General features: G+C 36.9%; 1 protein-coding gene across 2 annotated transcripts in view; it reads left to right on the top strand.

Annotated features, from left to right (window-relative positions):
- LOC110998844 (centaurin-gamma-1A) overlaps positions 1-17,582 on the top strand; it is a 126,825-nt gene that overhangs the window by 82,462 nt on the left and 26,781 nt on the right. Inside the window, exon 1 of one of the 2 annotated variants that reach the window (XM_022267636.2) lies at positions 15,740-16,151. The exons of the other annotated variant lie outside the window; for it this stretch is intronic. Within the exon in view, the coding sequence (XP_022123328.1) occupies positions 15,995-16,151 (157 nt within the window). The 5' untranslated portion in view covers positions 15,740-15,994. Of the gene's footprint in view, positions 1-15,739; positions 16,152-17,582 lie in introns of those variants that run through there. 2 annotated transcript variants of the gene reach the window in all.

The following is a 17,582-nucleotide window of genomic DNA, read 5'->3' as shown; positions in this document are numbered from 1 at the left end:
TTTGTTAGACCAAATGCGACCAAATTCAGCCGATATAACTAATACTAATAAGATTAATCGGATAAATTTCGCAGGTAAAGTGGGCGCAGCGAACGTGACCAAACTGTATTCCCTCCGTCACATAACTCTATTCATATGAGATATAGTATCTTTGATTTATTGTCCTGGTCATCTTTTTATAACAATTTCTTCAGTTTCAACAGTATGAATGAATAGTATCGTCTTCGCCATATTAATTTTCCTTAGGGTTTTATATATCATAGAATAAAGGCTTTATTAAGTTTATGAAAGAGGGTCTTACAACACGTGTCATTGTGTCGTCCATTGAGGGTGTGGACCCTCTACAATCTAATGCATATGATAATTCTGTTATAAGCGCTTATATATTGATCGATTGTGTTCCAATATCCAAGTAAATGAAGTAGTGTAGTTTAATTTCAAATATTGTATGTATGTTTGATGAACAGACTATATAGGCAGCTAAGTGGTCATTTTCTATAACAGTATTTTATTTCGTAATGAGATTTATAAGTACATTTCATACATATCGAAGATGTGGGACTTTGTGTCTATGTGTGTCTATTTTGGGACCATTGACCGAGAGCGACACTGCAAAAGCTCTGTGTGAGTTTATCGCTATTGATTTTTAAAGATTAATTTTGCGATAAGACTTATTTTTATTCTATCAGACCGGTATAGTAGTCTTGAAATTGATTTTCATAGACAGTAAAAAAACAGTTGACTATCGATGAACCAATTGACTAAATGTCACGTGCAACTAATAAAAGACTGATACAACTGAAAAACAAATATTAATATTTTCTCTTTATTGTTTTAATGTAGAATGTAGATCGTACCGGTGACCTTTGAGCTGGTGTTTTCCTCGTTCAACGACTAAGTATCGCAATACAGAGCGAATAGCGTTAAAAGTACTCTACCTCAGTTATCAAACTTTTTGAATTTTATTTTAATTAATTTGTAATATTTTTTCTTATTACTATGTAGGTTAGGTAATAAGTAGTCTGTTAGAGAATTTAAAGTGTTAATCATTCAGTCCTTCAGTCATTGCCCTTAAATTTTTTTTAAATATTAATTTAGTTGATTATTTCAATAAGTTATGCACCATTTGGTACTCGAGGACTTTAGATTAGATAACTAAAAAAGGTATTATAGCTACTGATGCGTGGCGCGTTACTAAAGATTTTACAAAAGTGTTTTATGCTGTTGATTCGATATTAAATTTTACTAAAGGCGCCTTTAGCGTAATTTATCTGAACTATTTTTGTAGCTGCCTCACGAATCACAAAATACATAACCGTCGTCAATATGTTTTCCCAAGGAAATGTTAGCTTTACTGTCATAAGCGGTGTTAGAACAACCCGTTATTAACGGGCATGCAAGCTACCATCTTTCCTGCGCTTTTATGTCCTGTATGACTCCCGAGCCTATCCCATTTGTATATATGTATTTTTATCTATCAATGTTTGTGTGTGAATATGTTAATTTAGGTGGCCAGTCTGATTAGGTAGAAAGTCATATTCTCAGAAATAAATATCATAATAACTTATCACGCCCTATCGTATTCTGCCAAAGCAAACTTCCGAGGACATTAGTAGTTTCGTATATTAACGTGCAAAGTTCAGCCTCGGAAAGTTGCTATCGTCTTATACAAGTTATATTACAATCTGTTAACATTTTGGAAGCTCCCAAGCTTACACATAAAGTTAGGAAGTGCACTCGCTCCAAATTTAAAAATTAACGGTTCTATTCATAAGCGTACCTTTCGGCTAAGTCATGTTTTAGTGAATTTATTGGCGGGTATTAGTTCTCTCATCCTTCGTAAGGTCGTGGGTTCGAACCTCGGCTGTGCACCAATAGAATATCTGCCTATGTGCACATTTAACACTCGCACGTTCAAGGAAAAATTCGTAAGGAAATCAGCATCCCTTAGACCTATTAAGTTTCCACCTTGGACATGAAAGGTTGTAATAGTACAATGTCGATAATGAAATGTAAATAAGTAATGCGAGAATCAAACATTTAATTTTATCATTACGTATGTTTTATCTTTAATAGTAAGGCGCGCTTATATTAATTTATTTAATATGAAATATTTGAAATACCTACTATTGTTTGCGTTAGCCAATCACCCACCACGACACTCGCAGATATACTCAGGCCCGCACGGTATAGTACGTTTAATCGTGTTCGTTTGATAACACCCGTGCGGTAACCTAAGTAACCTCGGTGCGGCTTTGTATACCGGTGGGGTTTGACTACGTACTCGTTTGTCAAGACGGCTCGACGTAACGCTGGTACCGCCTCGACCCACGCACCCCTGCTAGTGCGTAATTGTAGATGTTGTCTTGAAATGAAACTGCGGCTTGTTCTTGTTTCTTGCTTCGCCGATTATTCTTGGATCACAGCTCGTTGTCACGGGATAGAGGAAAGAGCCCGAGTCTCTACGCGCGTCTGCACCGTGTCAAGTCTGAACCGAGACTGCGCGTCTGCACCGTATCAAGTCTGAACCGCGACTGCGCGTCTGCACCGTGTCAAGTCTGAACCGCGACTGCCCGTCTGCACCGTGTCAAGTCTGAACCGAGACTGCGCGTGTGCACCGTGTCAAGTCTGAACCGCGACTGCGCGAGACTCGCTCGCGCCGAGCTTAAGTACTCCACGAGTATACCGCGACGAGAGCTACGCTTATATACATTTGCGCCGGTATACCGCGTCGAGAGCTGTGACCCTTTTATTCGGCGAAGTATTCTATTTATTTATTTAATAAATTTACATTCATAACTTTACAATATTTTTCACTCACATTTTGTACATATTATTCTGTCTAACTTATAACTCTTAACACTCGCACTTAATTTCTATTTATAGAGTTACAATTATCAAACCTAACTTATAATATATTTATATTTCTATTTATGAGTCGCCAACATTCTCCCCCTCGTGCGCAGCACCGTCGTTTCTGCACGGCGACTCCGCAGGCACCAAGATCAGGATCCTTGACGATGGTCTTCGTTACACTCCCCCTGTGGTTGCGACGTCCACGATTCTGGTTATTCCGTCGGTCCCGGGGTATGTAGTTTCGATGATTCCCCTCGACCAAGTGCATCGTGGTAGCGTGCGTTTTACGATAAAAAACCACGTCGCCTGGTTGCAGCTGCTCGCCTTTCTGTAGTTTATTCGTTTTCCTGGGCAGTAGTTTGGGCAAGTACTCCCGTAGCGATCTCTTCCGAAAGTGATCAGAGAGTCGTTGGCCGGACTTCAAATCTTTTCTGCCCACCAGCTTTGCATCAGGAAAATGTAGTATGCGCGCAGCTCCACTGGATCGTCCAATGTGAATGTAGTTTGGTTTTAGCGTCTCCTTTTTCGAATTGTCAGCTAGGTTCGTGATTGGTCTAGAATTGTCTATGTGTTCTGTCCCCAACAAGGTTGCCTGCAGTTCAAGTCTCGGCGTAGATATTGATTTCCGAGACTTTGCTATCGACTTGGCACCAACGAGGTTTACTAAGTATTTTCCATTACCTCCAGTTGCGGCTGCATACATTGTCTCACTCGCGTCTGCGACAGTATGCAGCTCCCCCTCAGTGCAGAATAGTGACATACATCGCGGCAGCCGATTGTCTTTTATTCTACCGATATGCTCTAAGTAGCTTTTCCGAGCTTCGGTGTCGTCTTTAACGATCACTCTTTTGTTCGACGTCCATCCTCGTAACTCAAGGTGCGCTTTCATGTGGATCAAGTTCACTGGCTGTATAACTCGTTGGTAATCGTTGACACAGTGAAAACTTTGCAAATAGTCATCCATAAAGCGATTCCGCTCTATTGCTTGCGCAGCTTCGGGATATTTATGTAAGAAGGCTTTTGCGTTCTTGTTTTTTATATAAATCGTGGCACAAGGTGACGCAGCTCCTAAATTCACTGATAACATTCTGTTATCCTTCACTAGCGCTTTCTTATCTTTTCGCCAAAGGAACCTAAGACTGTTTCTGTCTTCTTCACATATTTTCACTTGCAGAAACATTTCTTTTTTATCGGCCGCTATCGATACGAGTCCTTGACGTACTCGCAGTAACACTTCTAATATTGACTGTAGACCGGTCCTGAAGTCCGGTCCGGACAGCAGAATGTCGTTGAGGCTCACTCTGTTGTGATTGGCTACACCGTCGAACACAATTCTTAGCTTTTTCTTCACTGGAAAGTGAGGCAGGTACCACTTTTTGTTCGATGCGCAGTCGGCTGTTACTTCTTCAGCGTAGTTGCTTTTCAACAGATCTATTTGCGTGCTATATTCATTTTTAAACTTATCGTCCTCACGCAGATATTTTTCTATTCCTTGAAATCTGTTGAAGGCCGCTGAGAAATTGTTGGGAAGTTGTACGTCTTTCTTTTTCCACAATAGTTCGACCTCGGATCTGTCATCTTCCAATTGTTGACTATTTCTTTCCAATATTTCTAGTGCTTGCTGTTCTATATCGGTTGAAGGCTTCTTCGGCTGAACCCACAAAGACTCAATATTAACATGTTCTCTCATGTTATGAGGCTGATTTATAATGTCTTCGACGACGCTTGCGTGTGCACATGTGTTCACATAATTCATCGGAGACACGCCGTTGCTATCGTAGCCATGGATAACCCATCCTAACTTAGTTCTTGATGCCACCGGCTGCCCTGGCTTTCCACGTCGTATTTGTAATGAGACAATATGTTCCCAATTGTCTTGGCCAATGAGCAGCTTCGGTGCCTCAGCTTCGTAGCACACGTCTTGCAGTAAACCCCGCAAGTGATGACACTTCTTAAGTCGGGTTTTATCGATGAGTTGTGGGGCTAATTTCAGCTCTTTGATAGTCCTTGCCCGCTTAAGTGTGCTCTTCTCGCATTGTCTTATCCCTTTCACTTTGATGTCTACAATCATTGAGTCGTGACTTTTCATTTGCCCGCCGCCGATAGTTTCTATGTTTAAGGTTTCGCAAGGACCCTTAATACCGATGCTTGCAGCCACATTTTCATCGAGCAGTGTCACCGTTGAGCCTTCATCTAGCAGCGCCAGTACTTGTTTGCTCCCAGTCGGTCCGTAGATCTCCACCTTAAGCATCTTTAAAATAGCTTTCGGAGTACTAATTGTATGGACCGTCGCTGTCTTGGTCACTGCCTCTTCATGACATTGTTCGCTCTCCGATGTCACATGTAATAAGCTGTGATGCCATCTTCGACACAGCTTGCACGGTGGTCTTCGGCATTTTTCTTTCCGATGCTTTCCAACGAGGCACTTGAAGCAAACCTTAAGCCTCTTAACCGTTTCCCATCTATCGTTGACTGCTGCATTCAGAAATCCTTGGCAGTCTTTGAGCTTATGGTTGCCTTCACAAACTGGGCACTCGATTTCTTCTGGTCTTCTCTTTTCAGCAATATTAAAAGTAGCCTGCTTCACCGGTCTTTTTATCGTTGCGCTCGGTCGTACACTTTTGCTGTCTTCAAGTACCGCGAATGCGCCGCATTTATCCGCTTCTAAATTCAGGAAGTTGCTTATTGTTTGAATATCTGAGAACGATTCCTCTCCCCTCGCAGCCGTGTAGTCGTACCATCTGAACCTCAGAATCGCGGGCATCTTTTCTATGATAATTTTCATGATTTCCGGCGAGTACAGGTATTGCGGTTTCTTCAATCCTTTTATGGCGGCCACACTGTTGTTTATTTGGCTTGCGAAAACGCATATGTCGCTGGGATTTTCTGTCGTTCTGTGAAGCGCTTTTAATTTCTCAAGTTTGGCTAACACCAATACGTCGGGTCTACCAAATCTTCGGCGTAAAGCGTTAATAACTTCTTCTGGCTTCGCTTCTGAGTACAAGAGGCTCTTAATACTCTCTCTCGCCGTGCCTTTTATCGCTTTGCGTAGCCGCGCCATGTTCTGAATGTCCGAGAACATGGGAGATGTATTTTCGTATACTACCCGGAACGCCGTCCATTCGGAGCTGTCCCCTTCAAATATTGGCAGCTCTTGAATGTATTTCGGTTGCGGCATTACATGGTTCGTCATGACTTCCTTTATTGCGTCGGCTATTGCTCGAATGTCGCTCTTTGTTTCTATTTCTTCTGGCTTTTGTTCCGATGAGCTCATCCAGTTGGCTACCTTTTCTTCATGGTCATCGTTGACGTCTTCTATAACGGAGTCTTCCTCTTCCGTTTCTGCTTCTAATCGTAATCTGGCCAGGCGTGCTGCTGCCTGCGCTTCCCGCAGTTCGCAGCGAGCCAACTCTTCTCTGGCCTCGGCTAGTCTTCTTGAGCTGGCTTTTGATACGGTTCTCGATGCGGCCCGCCGGGTATAACCCGCTGGTGTCAGAGTCAATGCTTGCTCTGAGTGGCTGGCTGCGCTCGTCGACGTGGACTGCTCGATCGTTTTCTCTTCGCCTGTGGTCCGAACTTCGGACCTAGTGGCGGAGGTAACAGTCAACGTCGATTCCCCTCGCTGCATCCCATTCTGTGATCTTGTGATTGGCATTTTCTTCTCGCAATGTTCACTTCTTGATTCACTCCACTATTGTTGCAGGATCCGGCTCGAAGGACCACTATTGAATTGCGTGCCAATCACCACCGTCGACACTCGCAGATATACTCAGGCCCGCACGGTATAGTACGTTTAATCGTGTTCGTTTGATAACACCCGTGCGGTAACCTAAGTAACCTCGGTGCGGCTTTGTATACCGGTGGGGTTTGACTACGTACTCGTTTGTCAAGACGGCTCGACGTAACGCTGGTACCGCCTCGACCCACGCACCCCTGCTAGTGCGTAATTGTAGATGTTGTCTTGAAATGAAACTGCGGCTTGTTCTTGTTTCTTGCTTCGCCGATTATTCTTGGATCACAGCTCGTTGTCACGGGATAGAGGAAAGAGCCCGAGTCTCTACGCGCGTCTGCACCGTGTCAAGTCTGAACCGAGACTGCGCGTCTGCACCGTATCAAGTCTGAACCGCGACTGCGCGTCTGCACCGTGTCAAGTCTGAACCGCGACTGCCCGTCTGCACCGTGTCAAGTCTGAACCGAGACTGCGCGTGTGCACCGTGTCAAGTCTGAACCGCGACTGCGCGAGACTCGCTCGCGCCGAGCTTAAGTACTCCACGAGTATACCGCGACGAGAGCTACGCTTATATACATTTGCGCCGGTATACCGCGTCGAGAGCTGTGACCCTTTTATTCGGCGAAGTATTCTATTTATTTATTTAATAAATTTACATTCATAACTTTACAATATTTTTCACTCACATTTTGTACATATTATTCTGTCTAACTTATAACTCTTAACACTCGCACTTAATTTCTATTTATAGAGTTACAATTATCAAACCTAACTTATAATATATTTATATTTCTATTTATGAGTCGCCAACACCTACATAACAAGGGTGATATTCAAACACTTAGCGCTAAGTGTTAATTAACTCCCTTATTATTTAATACTATGAAAAAAATCTTCAGGGGCTTGTTCAAGTATTAAGTAGTAAGCAGAATTACTGCAATATATCCCCCTCTTTCTCTTGTCATCAGGAGTAAGCTATCAAAAATTATAATAGATAAACGTGATAATTTTTTGTAGAAATTTTTGAAAATGTATTTCGTATTCAAGCATAGATAATGTGTGGGTATATATGTAAAACAAATAATAATTAAATCACCAAATAAGAAAATCAACCCCCTCCGCCCTACAGAGCTTATGTATTACTTGAACCGTCTAATTATTATATATGCTAGATTGTAGTATAGTCGCTCTCTTGGACTTATAATATGAAAAAAAATCTTTGTATTGTATGACATTTGTGGCCTTTCCATATTGAGCAAAGTGTGTTTATAATTTATATTCAAATGACCAATCTAAAAGCTGCAATATCCTGTTTAACATTGATCGATCGTTATTTTCCACTCAGGCAGGTGATTGCAAGTTCAAATAGCGTGACAATTTTCGTCCCTACATTGGAATAAAACTATGAAATATAACGGAGAATTTATTGCTCGTTTCACAAAATAATTAAATAATCGCTTAGATAACAATAATGTATAGAAACAATATATAAACCATATAACGAAAAGTTCAAAAAGCTCTTGCAAATATCGAGGCTTGTTAAATATTGTTCAGTAAGTTTACTTACAATTTTAACAAGTCCCAAGTTTGAAGTATCCCTTTCGTGAGAATATATATCAAAAAGATAATAATCGAATTATAAGACGATAATCATAATTCCGCCCGAACGATTCCTTACACTCATAAATAAATTGAATAAACGATCGATCGAAATCACTCGCTCGTGACTAATACCCGTTGATGATCTTAGAAAGGTAACTCGTAAATTTGCGGCAGTTTTGGGTCATAAAGTAATCGGGCCCGGCCATAGTGTCAAGTATTGAAATGATTTATTACAGGGTGGTGCTGAATACTTATTGTAAAGATGCTAGTTGTCCATAATTTGTATCTATTCTATGGCTTTTCATACAGAATGCACAAAAAATAAATGTAGCACAGTACGCACGTTCTAATTTTGAATTTCGAAGAAATCGCCATAATTCTATCATGAATGAATCGAATTCAAATTTGGAATAAGGGCATTGACGTCGTTGAAAACAATAAATTGCCAGTAATACATTTTGAAGTGTGGTAAGATATTTTTACAGCAGTCTATGACGTCACCGAAAGTGCGGATGTTTTATAGAAGTTCGCGAAACCATGAATATGGGTCATAGCCTTAAGCTCAAGGTGCTTGAAACTGGAGCAACGTAAAAAGCAGCAAAATCGTGTTGTTTCAGCATAATGAAAAGAATATGTAGATTAATTGCTATTTTAATGAATACCTTTTCATTAATGGACAAAGAACTTAATATATACTTTAAACCTATTCAAATATCCATCATGCGCTATTTTCCTTTAAGAGAAATAAAATTATCCATGCAATTTGTTACTAAATGGCTGGAGCGCTTTATATAATGTTTTTTTATTTATTTTGAATCATTGGCATAATTGGCAATTATACATATAAAAAACAAAAAGTAAGTCGGTTACATAAGTAATTGCAGCACCGGGCTGGCTTGTCACTAACAAGCGATTTCTTCCAGGCAACCCCAAACCCAGGGAACAATAAAAAAAGACCTAACCTACAGAGGGTAAATTACATGAAATGCATAAATAATTAATAAAAAGATACTAAAAATAACATGCAACTACTCGCATAAATAAAATAAATAAAAACTAAAGAAAAAATATTTGTTTATACCCCTAAGTGATAAGGGTGGCACACCATATTTTCTATTTATACTTTTTTATAAAAAATATAAAATCGTTAATTCAACTCTTCTACCACTATCCCTCATTTTTTATAAGCAATATAAAAAGAGATCTTCATAGAAAACGCACTACTAGACTACACTACGCTGGTGGCAGACTATTTTTCTACGATCGTTCGCGCGATTACACTGTCAAGTGTGCATTTAAAAAATCATAATGTGAAAAGTCCTACTGCTAGATGTAGGACTATGTATCAGAGATGCACGTAAAATTTTGAAAAAGCTATTCCGCGACTGGGATATCAATTTCCCCTATGTAAGCTAAATCTTTTTGCCCAGAGTTATAATAATTAAATTTGTTTAAGGTACGACATGATCGCATATTTCCATACACTTGTTACCTTTTTATATTATGATTTAAATATTTTTCTAGTTTTGCCTTTTTATCTAACTTGCGCTGCAATACATATATGTAAGTATATCGCGAGCATGAGTTTCACTAGCAATTGTTTTCTAGATAAATCTTGAATAGTTAGATAAAATTAATCTAATATAAAAGTTCTAATCGAACATATCTTCAGCAAATATTACGTAGACGTGTAAAATATCATTAGCAATAAAATAAACTGAGCTGAATTTAAGTACTATAATGATTTTTGAGTTAGAAGTCGTAAATACACAAGAAATCGTAAACTTTTATTGTAGTCGGATCTATTCTATATTTTTACGATCTGTCAACTTAATTTTATTCAACCACTTTACGTTTATATCTTTTAAATGTGTATTTTTTTGACCCGCGTCATCCTCATAAACTCTTATTTTTAGCTCGGGTCACAAAATGGAAACATTTACGATCCAGTTTGTACGTACTTGTTTAAAAAAAAATTACTGATGAAATAATAGTATACATATCCTAAATTAATAATTTGATTATGTTTTTATTATGGTTTGATAGATTGATGATGGCTTGCCGATGATGCTGGCCTTTGAGGAATAGAAATAATTTTTAAATTATTTCTATTCCTTTTTTAAAAGATGTAACAAAACTATTAAACAATTCTTATTAATATAAAAAAAATCTCCTTAAAACACAATGAAATAGTCTATATGTTGCATTGCAGTACTGCAGCAGGATTCTTATAATATTTTGCGAGCTTTGCCTACTTTTAGTGACAAGAGGAGGAGGGGGGATAAATTACAGTGAATCTGCTTACATAATTCTTAAACGGCCCCCTAAGCATATATAGCAAAAGATTTCAACCCCCTTCGGATATATTAAAAATAACGTATGATGAAATAAAAAAGACGCACGCAAAGTACGTGACTAAATTTCTATATTATACGTGTTTATATGTACCTTAAGACAAATTAAGCAATCTAATATATTCCAAAAAAAAATTTAGAGACTTCTGATTATCTCTCAATAGAATTTATCTGGTCTCGAGTATATTTTTTATGAAGGTACAACTTATGTAGGAAATGCGGACACATTAACATAATTATATTTAAGAATAAACTGTCATCCAATTAAGGGTATTGATAACGACTGTAAAAGTCTACCGGATATCCTTATCAGAGTATTTTTTGTTTTGATTCCGTTGCAGGTGCTTTTTGGTAAAGGCTTTTTTTTGGAAATAATCTTAAGCACTAAAAAACACGCACTAGCGAGCCTGCTTCACATCAGTAGAGCGTCCAGCCTCCGAGGTCTTTTCTACTCAGAGCGTCGGCTAAGCTATACTCGCTAAACAAAAACTCTTTTAGACCTAAAGCGAATCCATCTGGGGCCGATAAATCCTATGGAAAAGTTTCATATAAAAGCCTTCCTAGTTGAAGTTGTTGTAGCCTCTCTCTCTTTCCCATAACACTAATCCCTACTAATATTATAAATGCGAAAGTAACTCTGTCTGTCTGTCTGTCTGTCTGTTACCTTTTCACGCCTAAACCGCTGAACCGATTTTGATGAATTTTGGTATAGAGATAGATGGAACCTTGGGAAAGGACAGGGTACTTTTTATCCAGATCCCGATCCCGATCCCGGAATTATACGGGTGGAAACGCAGAGTGCAGTTGTGTATCGTATATCCCTACTAAATGAATTTTGGTATAGAGATAGATGGAACCTTGGAAAAGGACAAAGGCAACCTTTTATCCCGATCCCGATCCCGTAATTATGGGAGTGATAGATAACGCAGGGTGCAGTTATGTATCGTATATGCCTACTAAATGAATTTTGGTATAGAGATAGATGGAACCTTGGGGAAAGACATAGACAGTCTGTCTGTTTCGTTTTCACGCCTAAACCGCTGAACCGATTTTGATGAATTTTGGTATAGAGATAGATGGAACCTTGGGAAAGGACATCTTTACTTTTTATCCCGATCCCGATCCCGGAATTATGCGGGTGAAAACGCGGGGTGCAGTTATGTATCGCATAATTCAAATACTCCTAGCCAGCTTTTAGAGTACTTTCTGCCTGACATGTCCATCAGGCCCATCGGCCTATACACTATGAATGTGTGAGTGTGACGATGCATGGTGTGGTGTGGCGGGGCTGGCGGGCGCGGGCGGCTTCATTAGAATCGTTTCATTATAGTTTCAGAGCCTATTCAGTCCAAACAAATTTACACGAAGTAGTAGTTCTACGCAGACGAAGCCGCGGGTAACAGCTAGTATTATATAAACGGCTTAGAAGTTAAAGCGACACAAGCATATATTATTAGATCACACTACTTCATATGCCAGTTAAGGAGACATTGTTTATTTGCGTGGTTGGAATAGTATTCAATTAAATCAATCTACATTATTTTAACTTAACTGTGTCTCTTTCTGACAAATTTTGTTTAAGGTTTTATGGAAAGAGATAGAGTTAATACACATAATAACGCTGTTAAATCATGTAGTTGTTTCTGTTTACATGATACAACGAGTAGAACATGCCTAATCAAACTCACAATGCATTTTACAAAGAGTAGCTTGTTGTTGTTTGGAAAATATTGCTATTATTGAACACAAATTGAACTAAAGTGCCATAGATAACTGGCAGTAGGCCACAGTTCATATAAGTACCATTTTTTTTAGATTTTGACGTTTGTGAAGCACAATAAAGAAATTGTACCGCCTAATAAAAGGACAAGACCTGTCCTTGTGGCACTTGTGGGAGGACGACATTCTAAAAAGTCTGATAAATTATAAACTTTAATTGTACAGGACTGGTTTTATAGGAACGACATAAGGGCGTCATTGTTTACTGTTAATATGTATATTATTCATGACGTATTCCTCTTTTATTTATTTAGAAAACCTTACAGCTACCTAAACATTACTAAATATATGATAAAAAAATTTAATCTAATTTTTTCAAATTAAACAATAATATATGCCGAAATAATGTGAGTAGAGTGTGGGTGTATATTTGTGTGTTAGTTAGTTCTTGATTCAGGGACATTTAAAGTCTGATAGTGTTCTTAAAGTTATTTAATAATAACATTAATGAAATATATATTCCGGCTCATAGATCATAGAGCGATTTATACATAATGTTAGTTAAGCCTTTGGCAAGCTGTATGCAGTGCTGCCAAAGATGATGAATAAAAGCTCTCAACGGATTGAACATCAGTCGTATTCTCGTATTGAATAGTTCATGTATCGAGGAAAGCTATAAGCTAATTAAAAAATATATAAGTATTTGTCCTAAGTGATACATCAGCCCATCTTCTACAAAGTTTCTATATATGACATATTTATTAACTTCCTAATTCTACTCCCAATGGGATAAAATGAGACTCCCACCATCTCGTCATATGTTTCTTTCATTAAACAATAATGTAAATAACAGTATTATATATTAGAACATCGTTACCGTTTGAAAGAATTTGTTTTCTGTGTATTATTCATTAATTCTTGTTTGAAGTTAACGATTTAATATTGTCGCCAATTAATTATGATTTAAAAGAAAACACTGGCGCAACAGCCTTTAAGTTTGGTCTTCAGGGATCTGTTTCGCGATCATTTATCTTTCCAATTGGAGAAGTATGTGATCAGCCTTTAGTGCCTAAAAACGCCGTCGAATTTTAGGTCTAAGGAAAGCCGGGTTTCCTTCACCGTACCAGGGAGTGTTTAAGAAAAAAATCACTGATGAGTTTCGATCGCACGATCACGCCAGTAGGAGGCCATGCTCATTGTGTATTACTATTTAGTGTATTACCATTATGTACCATTGTGTATTACCATTATGTACCATTGTGTATTACCATTAATGCAGCAGAGTAACTACTTAGTAGGGTATAGCAGGAGACTATTCTAATTGGAATAAAATAGTGTATATGTTATTATTTTAAGTTATATGAATAAAGTTTGGAACCTGACTTGACTTTGAACCTTTTACGTGAGTGGCATAACTCTTTAAAACATTTACGCCCGAGCCCAATAATTAATCCACAATCTCAGATTGAAAACTATTTGAGATCAGACCGTGACAGTCGCTCGAACTCCTATCTGCATACCAATAATAAAATCCTACGAAGACAATCCATTTTTAGCGACGGATAGAATGCAATCTCTTCGCTATTTACATTCATATTTGATAATCAATATAAAACCAAATAAAGTAAATAAAACCGTACAAATAATATTAAAATAACATGTCTATATTTAAAACGTATCAAATAGTTTTTTAATTATTAAAAAAACAGTCATTTTCATACAAAGTCTATCCACATACACCGATCCAACCTAACATGGATATCTTGTATCGACAGATGGCTATACAATCCGTCGATTGGTTATTAGCGTACTTTTATCAATATTTGTATGAAGGTTTCTATCTCAGATATTCATAAATGGACTGAGATAGGTTTTTGAGATGGGTTTAGGTAGAATAAAGAATTCATATTCAAGTTAAAGATTACAGAAACAATAATTTTATACTTGACTCGTAATAAATTGGTTGGTGAATAAAATGCTAAGCAGAATATCGTGCTCCGATGGCATGATAAGGATTCGCACGACTTGCAACGGGAACTGTTCTACAACATGGCTACTTTAGCGCTTTAGTTATAAACTGAATCTATATTTTATTTATCGATTTATAAGCCGGTCCATGGGCGATCATATTCCGTTATTTGTTTTATTCACTCGATCCCAATGTTTGAGTAAAACGTGCTTATCTTTCCGTACTTGACACGGTCAAATGCTTTGCTACTATAACACGTATTATAATGAAACATTTAAATTGTACAAAATAAGCGGTAATTTGCTGAAAGGTTTTGAATATGAGGAAATATGAGCAACTTGATCCATGATGCAAAATCCCTCGAATTTTCAACTCGCTGTTCATACATCCGTAATGTATGAACAGCGAGATGAAAATTTATATTTAGAACACTAGGCCTTTTGAAAGGGCTTTAAAGTAAATATGCCACTTTGACAACTGTAAAATCTGATGAATGCTTGAGTGAAACATTCAAAAAAGAGTTATTTAAAGATTTTTTAATTTTGTTATGCTAGTTTTACACATTTACTTAAATAAGAAGATAATTTGATTAAACGTGACTAGCAAATTAATTACATTATTAACATTACTAAGAGGTTTGAATGCAATTGTACATCTATTAAAGAACTAATCAATTTTTCTCTGATTTTATGAGATGTGTCTAAGAAAAGTTCCTAGTTCTGAACGACTTTATCCTAAAACTAGGCAAAGCACGTACCTACATCTTATATCCATGGTAAATTTTGCGTACATCAACTTCAACAACTAGGTGTATCCGATGAAAAAAAACGCATAAGACAGAAAATATGTATATCGAAGACTTGCAAGTGGTAAAATTGTAAATCAATATTGTTAACTATTAATAGGTTGTTTACAGTTTACAATGCCCTATTTCCTGTACACATTCCATACTTATTACTACATATTTAAATGCACTTGAAATCACTAAAAATGTTGGGAGATCTAAATAAAAATTTGTTATGTATCATAAATTTACGCGTTTTAACCAATCAAAATTTTATTGGTACTAACATTATGTACTTATATTTGCAAGCTTACACTTTATTATTTATAAAAATGACGCGTTTCGATGGATTTAAAGCATTTATCACTGAGTAAGTACTTAAGCTAATTACATTTCCAATTTCAAGGTGAGGCCTTTATTACTCTAAAGCAAGAACAAAGGTTGATATCGCGTTAACTACGTCATTTATTTTAATTAATTGAAAGCAATTTAATCAATTTTATGAAATCTGTGTTTCATGATTCAACGAACGACCAAAGTTCAGTGGCTTACAACAATTAGCGTCTTGAACGTCATGTATTGAATGTATAAACATATCAATGCGTTGCATTTATTTTAATAATTAATAAGTCATAATAAATTCCCATTCTCATTGTTTTGCCCAGAAAATTCATTTAGATAAGAATTGATAAAATTCGCGTAAACTGCACAGAGAAATTCCAATTTCAAATGTAAGCCCGCCTCGCACGTGAGGCAGTACGTCGTTTGCTCTTGCCCGATTAACACGTGTCGGCCATGGCGAGCAACTTCTATCGGATATTATCCCCCGATTACGACAGGATAAGTGTCTCGTGTGCGGCATTTTGATTATCGGAAACAATACTGTGACGTAATTAATGGTTACGGATGTTCGTTGAAAGGATTAACGTGAAGTGGAATGGAAACTTGATTTTCCTTGTGAAAAACTGTAGTTGTGAAAAATGTTAGCCGTTAAAAACTTTTTTATGCCCGAAAAAAGGGTGGACTCACCTAAATTTTCTCGGATGCCTGAGGCTCTTATGCGGTCTATTCGACGGCGCTCCTTGCGAGTCAAAAGAACTAAATCTCTAGTTCTTGTTAGTGAGAAGAGGAAGTCTGGTGAGTGGTAGAGTATGATTTTTATTATTTGTATACTTTAATAATATTGGAAAGTTTTCCTTCTAAAAATATATCGCTCTTTTGTATTGCTGCTTTTAAAGTCTTTGTAATATGTATTGCTTTGCAATTTAAAGTATGTACAAAAACTTTCAATATACACCTTATGCTATACACCTTATCTCATCGATTACTTTCCAAGGGATAGGAGGAAATACTAGAGTACAACATTACATCATCAGCAAACATGTAAAGTATTGAGATGAATTTTATCTTGCGTAATTTCTCTGCATCACCATGCAACAAGCAATTTGTTTTATACGACTTTTTCAGCAAAGAAAAAATATATTTACTTAAGTCAATTTAAAGTTTTTACTAAAATTTCAACAAAATATTCAGTAGGTAACTATGGTGGGCTAATAAAGCAATGGACACGTTTCTGAAAAGATCTTAAATAATAAAATATCTTTAGATAAACAAATTTTTACAACGCCGCTGCGTTAGTGCTACTTATATGCAATTAGAAAAATAAATGTCTGATATTAAAGAATAGGTGAGTCGGAAAAGCATATGTTGAAACCTTCGCGCAACCTACACTAAAACCACTATTATTACGAGAAATAAATCACTTAATAACGCTTAAAGACAAATATAGACTGAAAGGGTTTCTCCTACGTTTAAAATAGACGGCAATTGGCTAGAAGCCTTCATATTATACGCATTATTTCTTATCTAGATTTTAAGTGACGTGGCTTCCTTATCATACATATGTGACGAATTAAGAAAAACCTTTTTGTAAATTATAGTTAACTATGGTTTCTTCACAATTAAATACGCAGCCGTCCAGTGTTGTACTTTTACAGGATTGGTGTTTTTTTTAATATTTTGGATATAAAGCCTATTTTGCTTAGGCATGGTCAGGGATTGTAATATTGAATTTTTAAATTTATTCTTTATTAACATACAACTCGACAGTTCCATTGAATAGTTTATAAAACAATACTTTTTCTGTTGAAGTATCGTTTTGAGCTTCCTCTTATGGATTTATTATTTGAAAAATAAAAGTAAATTAATTCAGTGAATAATTTTCTATAAAAAGTTTATGACGCTAAGTCGCGTTTTAATGCGCACGCGCATGTGTGTTCAAACACGTGTTTTGTGAGTTTTATCACTTCGTAATTAGCGCCATGTTAATGTTTTAGTGTCTTAATTCCCACAGCAATTACTTTGCCTGTTTGTGTTTTAGATAACATACAATTATATTTATACAAAAAGAAGAGTAAATTTAACTCTATTATACTGAAACTAAAATATTCCATTTCTTTTTTGTGTGGTATTTATAAGGTAATATCATAGTTAAAACATTTCTAATCAACGTCATCAAACAATGCCCTCAAATTTGTCATTTATCTTGATATCAAATTATTATAAGTA

The sequence above is a fragment of the Pieris rapae genome, chromosome 2 (genome assembly GCF_905147795.1).
Source record: "Pieris rapae chromosome 2, ilPieRapa1.1, whole genome shotgun sequence".
NCBI lineage: Eukaryota > Metazoa > Arthropoda > Insecta > Lepidoptera > Pieridae > Pieris > Pieris rapae.
The sequence above is the reverse complement of the archived record's forward strand: the minus strand, read 5'-3'. Positions and strand labels throughout refer to the sequence as shown.